Source organism: Mercenaria mercenaria, chromosome 5 (assembly GCF_021730395.1).
Source record: "Mercenaria mercenaria strain notata chromosome 5, MADL_Memer_1, whole genome shotgun sequence".
In the NCBI taxonomy this organism is placed as follows: Eukaryota; Metazoa; Mollusca; class Bivalvia; order Venerida; family Veneridae; genus Mercenaria; species Mercenaria mercenaria.
Genome location: NC_069365.1, coordinates 71,746,709 through 71,760,679, shown reverse-complemented (window position 1 = coordinate 71,760,679; position 13,971 = coordinate 71,746,709). Strand labels below are relative to the sequence as shown.

The window sequence follows — 13,971 nt, the reverse complement described above, 5'->3', positions numbered from 1 at the left end:
CAGAGATAGACAAGGAAGTGTAATTTATAAGAACATTTTTTGTGTGTGAATACACACACTGATAATATGTACGGATAATGAAATTGATAGAAAGTTAAGATGACCTGATCCATAACAGTAAGTTGCTGTTATTGAGTTTAATAACATATATTTTCCAAGATTATTTTTATTTAGCAGTGAGAGCATACAAAGTATTACCTGAACAATGAAAGACCTATAAACTTTTGTTATGTGATATCAAAAAATAAAAGTTCATTAACACCACGTTGAGGCTGTATTTGTTGACTTTAAAAATAAATGTTAGGTATTTGTTTTGTATGTATGATTCAAGTCACGTTGTTGATTTAAGGTAGATAAAAATATGAATCGCACTATCAGAAATATTTAAAGACCTGTTACAACTTGATTAAATTTTGTCATATGATACACTGCTATAAATAAGTTGTTATCTGATACTCAATCTTTAACCAGGTATAGTTCTACCACGTGTTTTGAGCCATGACGGAATTAAACATTTTATTCCAATTAGGTTATATCGATATTCGGTCCATACCTAGCTGAAAAATCTCTATAGAGTAAGCTGATATGTATGTTTTGTTTACTTTGGCGCAGTTGGTAGAGCGTAATGATTACAAACCGTGAGGCGCGAGTTCAAGCCCAGATAAGGCTGTATTTTTTCTCTAGTATACATTATTTTTATTTATTTTAGTGAAGAATCTTAAAAGCTGTTTTAATTTTTTTAACCATGTCAAGTTAACGTTTATCACATTATCATTTTGTTTTCAGTTCAAGCTGCGGTACAAACATGGAAGTATCTGGTCGTAGGACACATGCGTGAGGACGGCAGCCATCTACCAAAGATGGGGAACTATTTTGTCAGCCGTGTAGCAGTGACGGTGATTGGATGGTTGCCATGGGATACTGCCAGAACTGTAATGAATACTTCTGTTCTGCATGCCTAAAATTTCATCGAAAACAATCCATGAGCCGAAATCATGTTGTCTTAGAAGGCAAAAGTATGCCCAACTTTCTGGTACCAGGAGTAGACGTAGAACCATGCTCCGAGTTATGTTCAATGCATACCAACGAAATAGTTAAATTCTACTGCTCCTCTCACGATAAAATAGGATGCGGTGATTGTATGGTCTTAAAACATAAAGCTTGTAAAGTAGAACGAACCCAAGACATCTCATGTAGCTACTTTAACGGCCCGCAACACAAAAAGCTGGTTGAAACAGTTGGACAATTTCTTCAAAATCTGGAAGATTTAGGGGCTTGCATACAATTGGCGGAAGAAGATATGAACGCATCATATTCCAAGGCTATGACTGACATAAATACATTTAGGAAAGAAGTTAATATTTATCTAGATGAAGCTGAAGCCGAGATTATGGCTGAAGTGAACAACTGGAAAAAGAAAAATGGAAAGACATTTTCAGAGCTGAACAATGATAAAATATCAATACAAAATGAAATCAAAGAATTAGAAGAAAAACTAAAGCTCCAATCCAAAAAGGCAAACGAACTTTTTATGGCAGCTAAACAAATGAAAGAGAGGATGATCACAATTGATACCAGCATTAAGCAAATGTTCCAAAAAGGCCAGACACAATCATTTATGTTTGAACCGTCTTCTGAAATAAAACAAATTATTTCTTCTAAGCTTCCGCTTGGGAAGCTGGCAGAAGAAATCATAAAGAGAAACACGCAAAATAAACATACGTTAGATGATATGGAGCCGCAGTTTGATGGAGAAATCAATATCAAGACACCGGAAGATAAATCAGACTGTTCCATGATAGCATCTGCTCTTATTTCACCAAGTCAAATTGTACTTGCAGACTATAACAACAAATGTTTGAAAATGGTTGATATCGAACAGAGGAAACTATCCACAAGACATGAACTGTTTACTGAACCAGTTGATGTGGCAGTTGTATCCAGGAACCTTATAGCAGTTACGCTTCCACATGAACAGAAAATACAGTTTCTGTCTATCACACAGAAAAACACACTCACTGAAAGTCATGACATAAATGTGAATGGCACAGTTCGAAAAATTGCTTGTCAAAATGATAAACTAATCATTGGGTATACTGACAAAATTGAAATTCTGAATATGAAGGGTCATGTTGTGAAAACAATATCTTCACCATGTTTATCATGGATAGCGGGTATAGCATTTTCTCATGATTCATTGGCATTATTTGTCTCTGACGGTTCCATAAAAAAATCTTCAGTTTATAAATTTGACTTTGATGGCAACATACTAGCAACATACAATGATAAGACACCGGTAAAGGTTGGAGGACTCACAGTGACACCAGATGGTACAGTGCTTGTATGTAACTGGACTAGAAATGGTAGCATTCACATGATTTCACCAGCATGCAAGAAAATCAAGGAAATTCTACAGCAGAATGAACATGTTCAAAGCCCATATTCTGTTTCATTCTGCTGTCAAACAAACAGACTATTTCTGAGTAACTCTAAAGGTAGCATTGCCCCGGAACTGAAAAATGCTTTGAAAATTTTTCAGATGATGTGAATGTGCAACTGATAAAAAGGGTCCTCATTATATGTGATGACAACCTCCCTGCTGTATTCCGCAATTAAGATAACAAGTCAAATCTGTGCTAAACTCACGTTTGAACTGAGACTATCTGTCTCTAAAGACAATATATTTCATTTCTTGTAATATATTTTAATTTGTAAATAAAAATTATCTCCAAAGAAAAAAAAACAAATAAGAGTTTTGCTCCCCCAACAGTGGTCTTTATAGGCAGTTTGGACTGTTTAAATGGTAATTTCACTGACTATTTTGCCAGTATTTTTATTTTTATTATATTCTGTGTATATTGGGCCGAATTTGAAGTTTTGCTTCAATTTATACTACACTGTATAGTCATTGTATTGTATCAATACATCGTGTGTTTTCTAAATTCCTGCTTTTATTATTATTATACATTTTCCAGCGTAAATATAATATTATTTCCTTACGGACATTGTTTGACAGAGTGACTGCATTTTGTTTATGTTCTTATCTGCTGTCTTAAACAAAACATTGAAAGTAAATCATTTCTAGATTTCTAGATTAACAAGAAAGGAATGTACATTTTGCATTTAACCTTCTTATGGTTAATATATGTACTAATTTTGAAGTGATATAAATAATCAAGATCTATATTGGGAAAGTAAGCTTAGAGAAATGGGTACGGATCTGAGAAAAAATGCCTAAAGAAAATTGGAAATTATCCTGAAAGATTTATGCTAGGACAATATATAGATCTTGTTACAATCTGAAGCAAATACATTTATTATTTATCAATATTATTGGGAATTTTACCTGAAATTGTAATTCGAAAGCGGAAATACATCATAAAAGATCAGGACCTTATCATATATGATGTTCATGATAATAAAGAACACCTTCTCTTAAACAAAGTCCCTCTGTCGGTGTCTAAATGTATTTCTTTTTTAAAATTCGCGTCATAACTATATTAAATGCTAAGCGAAACGTTGAGCAATAATATCAACATAAAGCTACTTTTTGTGATGTCACTAGAAGTGACTTCACCCCACAAATAAATGGGTTATGAGAACCCGTTGTGAGGCATGATGCCTCACGACCTTGTTTTGATGCAATTGTTTTGCATTGTTTTTACGGCATATCGGTAGTTTTTTATTTTTGATGTTAAAGTTGTCAGGCTATCTGTCAGCTACTTTTTAATCACAGTTCGTTGTTCAGTAACATTTCTTGGTATTGACAGATAACTAGTCGCATTGTTAAATTGTTGTTTACTAAATTACATTTCAAAATGTTAGAACTCTACTTAGACTATACTTATGTCAAGGGGTTGTGTCAGTTAGTGAAACTGTAATTCTAGCTTTCACAAGGATTCTCTATAAAAGTACACAATGTCAGCCTGAGTTATTCAACGGTTCTATCAACAATTACCTGCTGTATTAAATTAAATCGATGTTTTCATGTAATGTCCATTGTTGACTTTGTAAAACTTGATAAAAGTTTATGTCAGTTGAAATTTTGACAGTTGTCAACTATATTGGATTTTTGTACGTATGCACCGGGTGGCTTAATCTCGTACAAGCGGACCGAAATCGCTTCATTCTCTGCAGAAATAGTTAACTTTTTATTGTCAAGTATTTGATATTTAATACTTGGCATGTAGTGTTAATTTGAAGCGTTCTATATTGTTTTATTATTTATTTTTGTCCGATCTTGGTTGTTTACACTTGTTTAGAGGCTAAGCTCCGCCTTATTTGCATAAAGGAAATGTTCGTATCCCGAATGACGTCATGGTCGGCCGAAGTAAGTTCGTAGCCTCAATTCGGTTACGGATCTGTCCGGGTATTTCCGATTTTGGCCTTATTTAGATTTGGTATTACATCCTTATTTGCATACCATGCATACCGAAAAGGTTAATTATTAGAACGCTAGAATCATCACTTTGCCTCCGTCTCTCGTATAGTAAGGCTGTTTGTCAGTTTGTTCTTAGACATTTTTTTTATTTAAACTTCTAAAACCTATACGAATTATTCAAACTTTGAAACTGCACGGTACTTATTATCATTAAATCATACAGTTATATTTATTATCGGTATTTGGCTCTCATAGAAAACTGTACTTTTAGAGTCCGCCTGCTACACGACTTTGCCAGATATTTCATTACTGATTATTTTATTCAATTTTGATTAATTTTTATTGTTAAGGCTTCACATAAATAAAAAGTTGTTTGAAGCCGAAAGGAACGTTGTCAGTAGTTTATTTTAAACTTTGAAATAAATTTGAACTCGGGCGCTACCAGCCTTTTAACTTAGGCGCTACCAGCCTATAGGGTGGCGACCAGACCCTAGTTTAGTCAACATATTGCTTATCCCCAAAATGAATAACCTTGTAGTATTGTAATTGGTGGACTCAGTCCCCAGACTGTAGTCCCCTTGCCCTTGGTCTGTTTATTTTACTTTTTTTTCTCTAACCCAAGTACAGTACAGTGACCGGGGCGGGGGCACAACACCGTGTTATCTTATTGTATCGTGTTTATCCTATGTATTGCACGTACATCGCGTGTTTAAGATAGTGGACCAGTAATGACAATCGGAAATTTCCGTTCTATTACGTTTTCTCCTGATACGACTTCGGCATTCTACGGTTTTAACGGAAAACCGTGTACTCATTGAGCTACATGTCCGAGAGTCAGTGTGTAGCCGTACGGAAATGATCGACTGTCATTACGGGTCCATTACTTTAAAACAACTACTTGAACTGTGTTAACATTTGTATTGGATTAGGGTTTATGACAAAACATCGACAGACAAAAAATCGGCACGGCATTTCATCAACACGACGGAACATCGACCCGACACTTAAGCGACACGACCGAACATAGAAAAAACATCGACAGAATATCGACAAATATCGAAAAACACCGACAATTTCACGTCTGATTGATTAGGTGCACGGTTGTGTTCCCTATAAATTCTTATGTCGTCGTCGGCAGTAATAGCTCTTCAGTTAAAATCTAAAAGAATACATCTCCAATAGGTTTTAGTATATCTGGATCCATCTTTGTTATAAATGAAACCATCATCGCACAACTGTTTTTTTCTTTCTGCGACGTTACATACTCCGCTGCAAGATCACAAGTAAGTAAGAAACATAATCAGATATATATTTGAAAGTGGTGAGTGGTTTGCTATACCCGCGGGTTTATGCATTTAACCATGTGAGAAGAAATCGAGTCATTGCACTTACCGTTAATGTCTATCTTAAAAGGACAGATAGTTATCTATTATAGCATTTTGTTATATTGCACGTATTCCAGTTGAACTTTAAGGACCCACCACAACCTAGTGACCTACTGTCTTCTCCCACAAAACGTTATGAAAATCATGAGAAGCAATGGGTTGTGTAGCGAGGGAACCTTATTTTATAATGATAATTAAAGTCTGGAAAAAAAAACATGCATAATTCCGTCAAAGCATGGAATCTGATGTCACGTCGGCGTAATGTTTAGCGCCATACTGAAAGGGTGCTACAATATTTGAGGTACTATTTTATATAAAAGACATGTCAGGATTGAAATAATATAGCAAAATGGTGTTACACTTAATTCAAACACACTGTGTAGTTATTAGGTGCGGAAAATGATTCATTAGACGTACGCACCCCTTAGATATTCCACGGAACGTATATTTTTACAATGTTAAAACAGAGTTACGCGTTCACGTCCTGTCTACCTACTATATTTCACGCCTTACATTTGCCATGAAATAGTGCTTCCCTATTTCATCTGCATGTTTATATAGAAGACAAATTAGAATCGAAAAAATATAGTCTAAGAGCAGAATTTTCGTGAAATTTTCCGCAAGCTTATAACATCATCGTATTGTTTAAATAATGTTAAGAATGGTTCTTATATGTATCATTTCTAATGTCTGTATCTTGCTTGTTCTTAAAGGTTCTATAGAGGTTCTATAACATCTATAACTAACCTTTAAAAAGCGGTAAATTTTTAAGCTCGTAAGAATCCCCAAATTACTGTGAAATCATTTTTATTCGCGTACGACGAATTTTCGCGTATTTCGCGCTAGGACCGATGCGCGAATTTAAGACCGCGCTATTATTATCTTTTAATTCTATTTTTTCATTTCTAAAATTGGAAATGCGCGAATTAAAGTCCGCGCGAAACACTCTTTTTCACGTTTGCGCGAAATTTCATGCCAGCGAATTTAAATGAGTTCACAGTACTTGAATTTTGCGTTTGATAAATGATAATTGAGTCGGCTATCGCTGACAACGTTAGGCGATTCCTTGCTTTCGCCCGAATTCTTATTAAATGGATCGAACAATACAGTGCAGTGATGTAGTTCTATTGAAATGTCTCAAACTTCAAAGAGTTACCGAATCAATGAAATAAATTTATGGCAGTTTCATTTTATATGACCAGAAAACGATATACATGTATTTTGTCGAATTGGTAAAGTATATTTGTGCCATACGTAAATAACACCAAATATTTTCTTCAGAAAGATCCTTCCGCGGATGAATCTTGATCACATGTTGGTGTTTCCCAACATCATGACGTCATTCCGAGCACTTGTTAGTTCTAAAATATCGGCTTACACACGAGAAGTAAAATCGAATAAATTACAGTCGAACTCCAATGGCTCGAACTCGAGGGTCCCGTGGAAATAAGTTCGAGTTTTCCGTTGTTCGAGCCATCCAAATGGCGGCCATTTTAAATTTGAGAATTTTAGGGCATATTGTAATACAAACCTTACATTGTAACATATTGTCATATTGTACCTAAATGTGTATATGATAGGATGATAAATAAAAAGCGGACGCTGAAATATTCTTTATTATTTATTTACAAACAGATACGAAATAGATACGAAAAAACACAGACAAAACACTAATATAATTATAAGAATTCGGTGAAGACAACATCAAATAGAAAGAAATGAATAGCAAACCTTTTTTAACCATAGTCCAGTACAAATATTATCAAATATAAACACGTTAAAACACAAACAATTAATTCACGGACATGTAGAAAGAAATATTTAATCAAAGCCCATTAAAGCATTGCTACGAACGAAAGACCTTTGTTAATTTGTTTGTCGTATACCGACGCTAATTGCATAAGCCGGTGAAATTACGCACGCGCCGTTTAAAGGGGAAGCTTGACGAATGTCAGGCAGAGGTGTGAAAAACTTTGTAAACACAAGCCATTCTGCTGACAAATTGTTTGTTCGACTAAATAGGTGTAATTGTCACTGTAATTGAGCCGAGGGGACCACCAAATGAGTTCGAGAGTTCGAATTTTCGAAGTTCGAGCGATCCGAGATAGAACTACATAGAATAAAGAAGGAATAAATTCGAGACCGGGGGAAGAGTTCGAGTGATCCCGGGTGTTCGAAAGATCCGAGTTCGAGCCATTGAAGTTCAACTGGTATTTGTCAATGGCCAGGCAATGTTCAGAAACCTTCGTAAGCATAAGATTCCAGTCTCTCATTTCCATGAGATCGTCGTTTCTGTTTTAAGCCATGGATTATCGTTATTTATCACACATCCTTATATTTCGGTTGTAATATATCTGGCGCTGCGGTCGGAAACATGTTTCCAAAGACAGTCAGTTTGCAGGTAGAAAACAAGTTAGAAATTGTCAGACTGGATTCCCAGGCTAAGTCATCCTATGAAGTTTAAACATTCTGGGTCAAGTGGTTTTCAAGTTATTATTGAAAACGGGTTTCCATGTTTAGTCCCCTTTGACCTTGAACTTTGATGTAGTGACCCCTAAAATCAATATGATTTATTTACTCTGCATGTCCAATCATCTTTTGAAGTGTCAGCATTTTTGGTCTACTGATTTTGAAATTATTGATTGGAAACGGTTTTCTATGTTCAGACCCCTGTGCCCTTGATCTTTGATAAAGTGACCCCAAAATAAATATGGTTTATCCGCTCAGCAAGGCCAATCATCATATGAAGTTTCAACATTCTGGGTCAAGTGGTTTTAACTTTTCAAGTTATTGATCGGAAACTGTTTTCCATGTTCAAGACCCTGTGACCTTAAATGAAATGACCCCAGAAACAGAAGCACTATCACCCTATGAAGTTTGAGGTTTCTAGGTCAAATGGTTCTACTGTAACTGATCGGAAATGAAGTTGGACGGACGAACATGTCTCTCCCAGTGAGTGGGAGACATAGATATATTATTCTGCGCTATCATTTCAATCCGTACACCTTTACGTGATTCTTTCTACTACATCAGTCAGAAGCCGACTCACAAGTCCTTCAGATATTTATTAAAGGGGAATATTCAGCATTTGACAATGTATATAGTTATAAAGAACTTAATGAATACTATAAACTTGAGAAAGAATTATGAAAATCGGACTACAAACAAAAAAAAAAGATATGGCAATTTAAATATTGTCAATTCATAATACGGCAGCCATTTTGGACACAGTGACACATATGGGCATTGCCGAATATTGTATTTCTCGCAAAATGATGTTAAATACAAAAAATAACATGCAGCTTAAGGTTGAGTTATACACTTTTACACACAAAATAAGGTTCAAACTATATTTTGGCCCACAAGAATTGTTACTCTTAGTTTTTAATATATGGTAATGCCCTTATAAGGAAAGTATGATGATGTCACTGTGCCCAAAATGACTACCATTTAAGTACATAGATGGTATCCAAACGGCTTTATTTTTTTTTCAGTCCAATTTTGATACATTTTCCGTTAGTGTTAATGTTTCACCTAGTTCTTTCTACCAAGAAATATTGCCAAATGTTGCATATATACCCCTTTAATAAAATTACATTTATTGCGTTTCTAATAGGGAATCATTTCATGTCAAACCAGAATCAACGTTCAGGAATAAAATTGTCTCAGATATTTAACAATTAACACATGATTAAAATTCATTCTCTCTTGTACACATTTAACTATTATATACAATTTTAACATGTACAACATGTAATTTTCTTATTTCATTTCCAGACCATGACAAAAAGATATCTTTAAGCTGACTGCTCTGAAAACAAAAAAGAACAAATAATTGCGTGATTTAGATAGATATATCTTACGGAACATAATACAAATGGTTAAGAAAAATGTATTCAGCATGCATGTGCAGCGACTGAATCTCATTTTAACCCTTACTTAATTTCTGTAATGAACTTGTCCATCTTTCAATTTGGACAGTGCCATTAATTGCTAAAAAGGTAAAAGTGGTGCATATCCAAAAGTTACTGACTGAATGACGAACAGTGCAGATCATGATCAGACTGCATGGAAATGCAAGCTGATCATGATCTGCACTGGTCGCAAAGGCAGAATTAATCGTGTTCAGCATGATAATTGTTAATGTTTTGTGGAAATAGTTCAATTCATATTATGTAGAAACTGTAAATACAATAGTATGCGTGTAGAAAAGTTTCTCTTTGATTAATATTTTGATATACACGTACTCTATGCACAGAAACATCCACATACTTCAACTTTTTGACATATTTGCTGACTTTGGAGACAGCAAATTGATAATTCCGAATTTAAATATAGCAAATTCTTGTCTGACTATATGCGTAAACCCACTTGTCTCATGGAGCATAAACTTAGCATTCCCTTTTGAATATCCTTCCTTGTTCAACTTTCTCCTTCAACCTACCCCCTACCCCTTCCCACTTTTTCTATATTCTATAAACATTAAAATGTACTTGTTGGATTTTTAAGCAACCCGTCTATAATATTTTTCCGTTTCAGCTTCTGTTGTTTTGTGGTGCTCTGTGCTTCCGAGAAATCTACCCTTACCCATTATCTTTCATATGCTGCAAGATGAGGATGAACTATATACCAATATTTCTTTTCCAATCAGTGATTAGTGTTAACAGCACGTGACTGTACAATATAGCTCCGTATTTTATACTATACAATCCAACTAGTTTGATACAAGTTCCCTTGTTAACAATAAAATCCGCAGACCGATGTCAATATACTAGTAAATGACACACTGCTTCTTTGCGATCATCTGGACTGTATGTGGAATCATACGCTCGCCTGTTTAGTTTTTCATAGCATATACAATATATTATGAAACATTTTTTCTAATAAAATAAATATATGAATGAACTAAAGAAAGCTTCAAAGACAATTCTTTATAAGATAACGATTGACTTTTCTATCTTCTGTGTGTTTTCAGATTAACACATACTGTTGTACATTTACTTATGAATCAAAGTCCCTGAAAACATACTGTGTCTCTCGTTTTCTTTTTCAAAGAGAATATTTCCTGATGACGTACCCAGCTCTTTACTGACGCCCTCTGGTGAGCTTTCATGGCAGATGTTGTTTCGATATTAAAACAGCTGGGGAAATCTTTATCGTAGAATCTACCTACAGTATATAACACGTCTTCAATATATATACCGAAGGTAATAAATTTTCCAGAGTTGAGACAAAGCTGACTTGTGAAAAGGTATGTTCCATCTATCGGAGCTGTAAATATCCCTGTAGCGTTGTTATAAGCGTTTCCAATGTTTACAACGTTCTTGGTGAACACTATCACTGTGTTATCTTCTAGGTCAATGGAAGCAGGGCTTCTGGCTTTAAATGCGATATTTGGTACCAGGATTAACGCTAAAAAAAGAAAATAGACACACTGATATGACCTGGACTGCATCGTTTTGATCAATCTGATTTCAAAGCATAAGTGAATTTTATTTCATTAAGCATTATGGCAAAGACAGTTGTTGACAGCGTCTATATGGAATTAAAACTGTTCTTTAAGACAAATTATGAAATGACAGATATATTCTATTCCTGGACAACAGGAGTTATGAATATGACTGCGTACCAAGTTATGGTACAATTGATAAAAGAAATTTTTCTATTAATATAATGAAGAGAATATTTGATTTTTTAATTAATTAATTGTTGAACAACTGCTTAATTTGTTGAAATATGCAAGTCGAACAACTAAGTGAAGAACCCGGCAACGGTGGATAGCTATAGCTATGTCGGCAACTGGAAAAGAAGGAATTAAAAGAAATTTAAACCCAAAGACTCTTTAGACAAAATATGCTTTAACCGAATGTGAAAAATGACAGAAATCAAATCAAAGGCCTGAATGGCCTGAGTCGGCTAATGATTGATGTACTGACAGTATAGTCTACCAGTTTCAGTTTGTTTTTAGTTTTTTTCTTAAAATTTCATAACACAGCTCGATATTTACCCAAAATATTATATCCGGATACGATTACACTTTTCTCCAGTTTGAACAATATATTTTACAAATTGTGATGATACGAAGACATTTAGCAGCAATTGGCAGTATTTGACATTGAAGTTTACGGTTAAATTACCTCTTATTTCATAAAAAAGTTGTTTCTTTCCGCCAAACATAGACGATCTACTTTCGATTTCAAAAACTACAAGAAAATACAATTTAATGTTTCGCCGATTTGTTTATTTCTCGAAAAATAAGAATTAATATCATTTTTAATATCTGTAGTAACTAAACACACCAGTAAGAGCTTCTTCTTCCGATAATTTATCCGTTTTCTGACTGCAAAATGCATGTGTGTGTGTAGAAACCCACGCAAAGTTTATAGAAATCATACGATGCGTGTATACGTTCAATGTGGGAGAATTAAGGCTGATCGGGATCGGCTATGTTACCTAACGCATCCAGACGATTCAGATTTTGTTTTTAAAAAAGCATTGTGTGCATTTCTGTAATTTTATATACGTTTTTATACGCTTAGAAATTATTAGACATGCGTATTTGCATTATTTCTATACGTAATTTACGCTAATACGCATCTTATCTGGAGCCCTGTGGAACTATTTTTTGTCTTTCGCTGGATGTTACGCAAGCTTTGAAAGCCTGCGCAATTCATAAAATGCACATTTATGCTTAATGAGTTACATTCGAGTATTGCACAATTACAAGTCATAAATATGACAGATTACATCGTATATTGGTCATAGCAAAGGGAATTCACACAACTTAACTTCATTCATGCAGTGAACTGTTTGAAGTTTGAGAAATCTAATGGAACTACATCCCTTCACTGTGTTATTTGGTCCATTTAGACTTAGAGAATCGCTGGATAGCAAGGACTCGTCAAAACGATTTCATCGTTTAGCCGACTCAAAAACAGAGATTGCCAAAATGGTCGGCATACCAAAACATATTCACTCGGGCTGGATAAAAAGGCCGATATTTAAATTATGTTGTTCATTTCCTCGTTATTAGAACAAAATCTGTTAATTTATAGTACATTTCCAGCGAAAATAAGGGTCAACTATGTCATACACGCCATGTACGTACTTTACTAGAGCTCCGTGTATAAACAATAATGGCCGCGATACTGATGGCTCGAACTACGGATCTCTCGAACTCGTTTTCACGAACCCTTTGAGTTGCAGCCAACAAGAGTCGACTGTATTTGAATTGTATTTATCAAAATGCATAAACCCCAAAGCTCCAAAATACATATTATTTTAAATCATATGAATGCCTCGGACGAACATCAAAGTAAAAGAAAGCAATTCACTGTAAATATAAAAACAAGCACGATTTGGTCAGTATATTTGGTTCTATTGTGTCTGTTTATATTATCCAAGTATATTTTTTTAGATATACAATAAATCTTTTTTAAAGATATGTTGCAGAGTGCGGCAATTACTGTTTATTTTTGATGTTATAACAAATTCTTACGCCTTTCAAACAAGTCTAAGAATTTCTAAAATAAAAGATTACTAACAATCTTACAAACCTTCAAGTTTCACTATCTTTTCACTGTACTCCTCCAACGCGGTTGCTTTCTCTGCTCTTAGATCATCGATTTCCTTCCATGCTTTCTCTTCAATATCATTTAACACTTTTCTAACATCCGTTTTCAGCGCTTCGGATTCCTCTGCTACTTTCTCCCAATTTTGCTTCAGTTGCTGTAACGACTCCAGAACGAGATTGATGGTATTCCTTATTTCCTTTTCCATCTGTCTAACATTAAATTCCACTCTAACCATTTTCTCCAGGAGCTGTTCCTCGTAACAAATTTAGAACAAACCGGTTCAGAAACAATTGGTGTTACAAATGAACAAACCAAAAGAAAATGTGAAAGTAACGATTCCATGATAACAGGTAAAAAAATTTCACTCATCGATGCTGTGCGATATAACTTGCAGGTGAAAGTAGCAGAAATACCTGAAATTTTGTGCATTTAAACCAAAGAAGAGATGGTTCAGACATAAACATATGTCTGATGTCCGTATCTCATGACCCATCTGGCTAAATTCTAGATTTATCTTGAAAGGCATTTCAGTTATGCATATTTGTTTGTCGGAAAGTAGATAGCATAATGGTAAATGTTTTGTATGTAGTACACAATACAAAAAAACTTGATTTTAAGACGGTTTTGAATA

At 34.7% G+C, this 13,971-nt stretch overlaps 2 protein-coding genes across 2 annotated transcripts; one reads left to right on the top strand and one right to left on the bottom strand.

Annotated features, from left to right (window-relative positions):
• LOC123557583 (transcription intermediary factor 1-alpha-like) lies at positions 1-3,602 on the top strand. The gene is made up of 2 exons (XM_045349133.2): positions 1-117; positions 787-3,602. Exon 2 carries the CDS (start codon positions 905-907, stop codon positions 2,546-2,548), a length of 1,644 nt encoding a protein of 547 aa, XP_045205068.2. The 5' UTR covers positions 1-117; positions 787-904; the 3' UTR covers positions 2,549-3,602.
• A 7,172-nt stretch (positions 3,603-10,774) lies between these two features.
• Positions 10,775-13,575, bottom strand: LOC128557366 (uncharacterized). The gene is made up of 2 exons (XM_053544681.1): positions 13,323-13,575; positions 10,775-11,178 (listed from the first exon to the last, which is right to left on the bottom strand). The coding sequence occupies exons 1-2, from the start codon at positions 13,573-13,575 to the stop codon at positions 10,775-10,777; spliced, it is 657 nt and encodes a 218-aa protein (XP_053400656.1).
• Positions 13,576-13,971: the final 396 nt, after the last annotated feature.

What these genes read in the sequence shown, in the direction of transcription:
- LOC123557583 (XM_045349133.2), top strand. Translation starts at nt 905, where the DNA reads ATGGTTGCCATGGGATACTGCCAGAACTGTAATGAATACTTCTGTTCT.
- LOC128557366 (XM_053544681.1), bottom strand. Translation starts at nt 13,575, where the DNA reads ATGGTTAGAGTGGAATTTAATGTTAGACAGATGGAAAAGGAAATAAGG. An exon ending in AAAGATAGTGAAACTTGAAG is followed by an intron (nt 11,179 to 13,322) that starts GTTTGTAAGATT and finishes TTCTTTTTTTAG; the next exon opens with CGTTAATCCTGGTACCAAAT.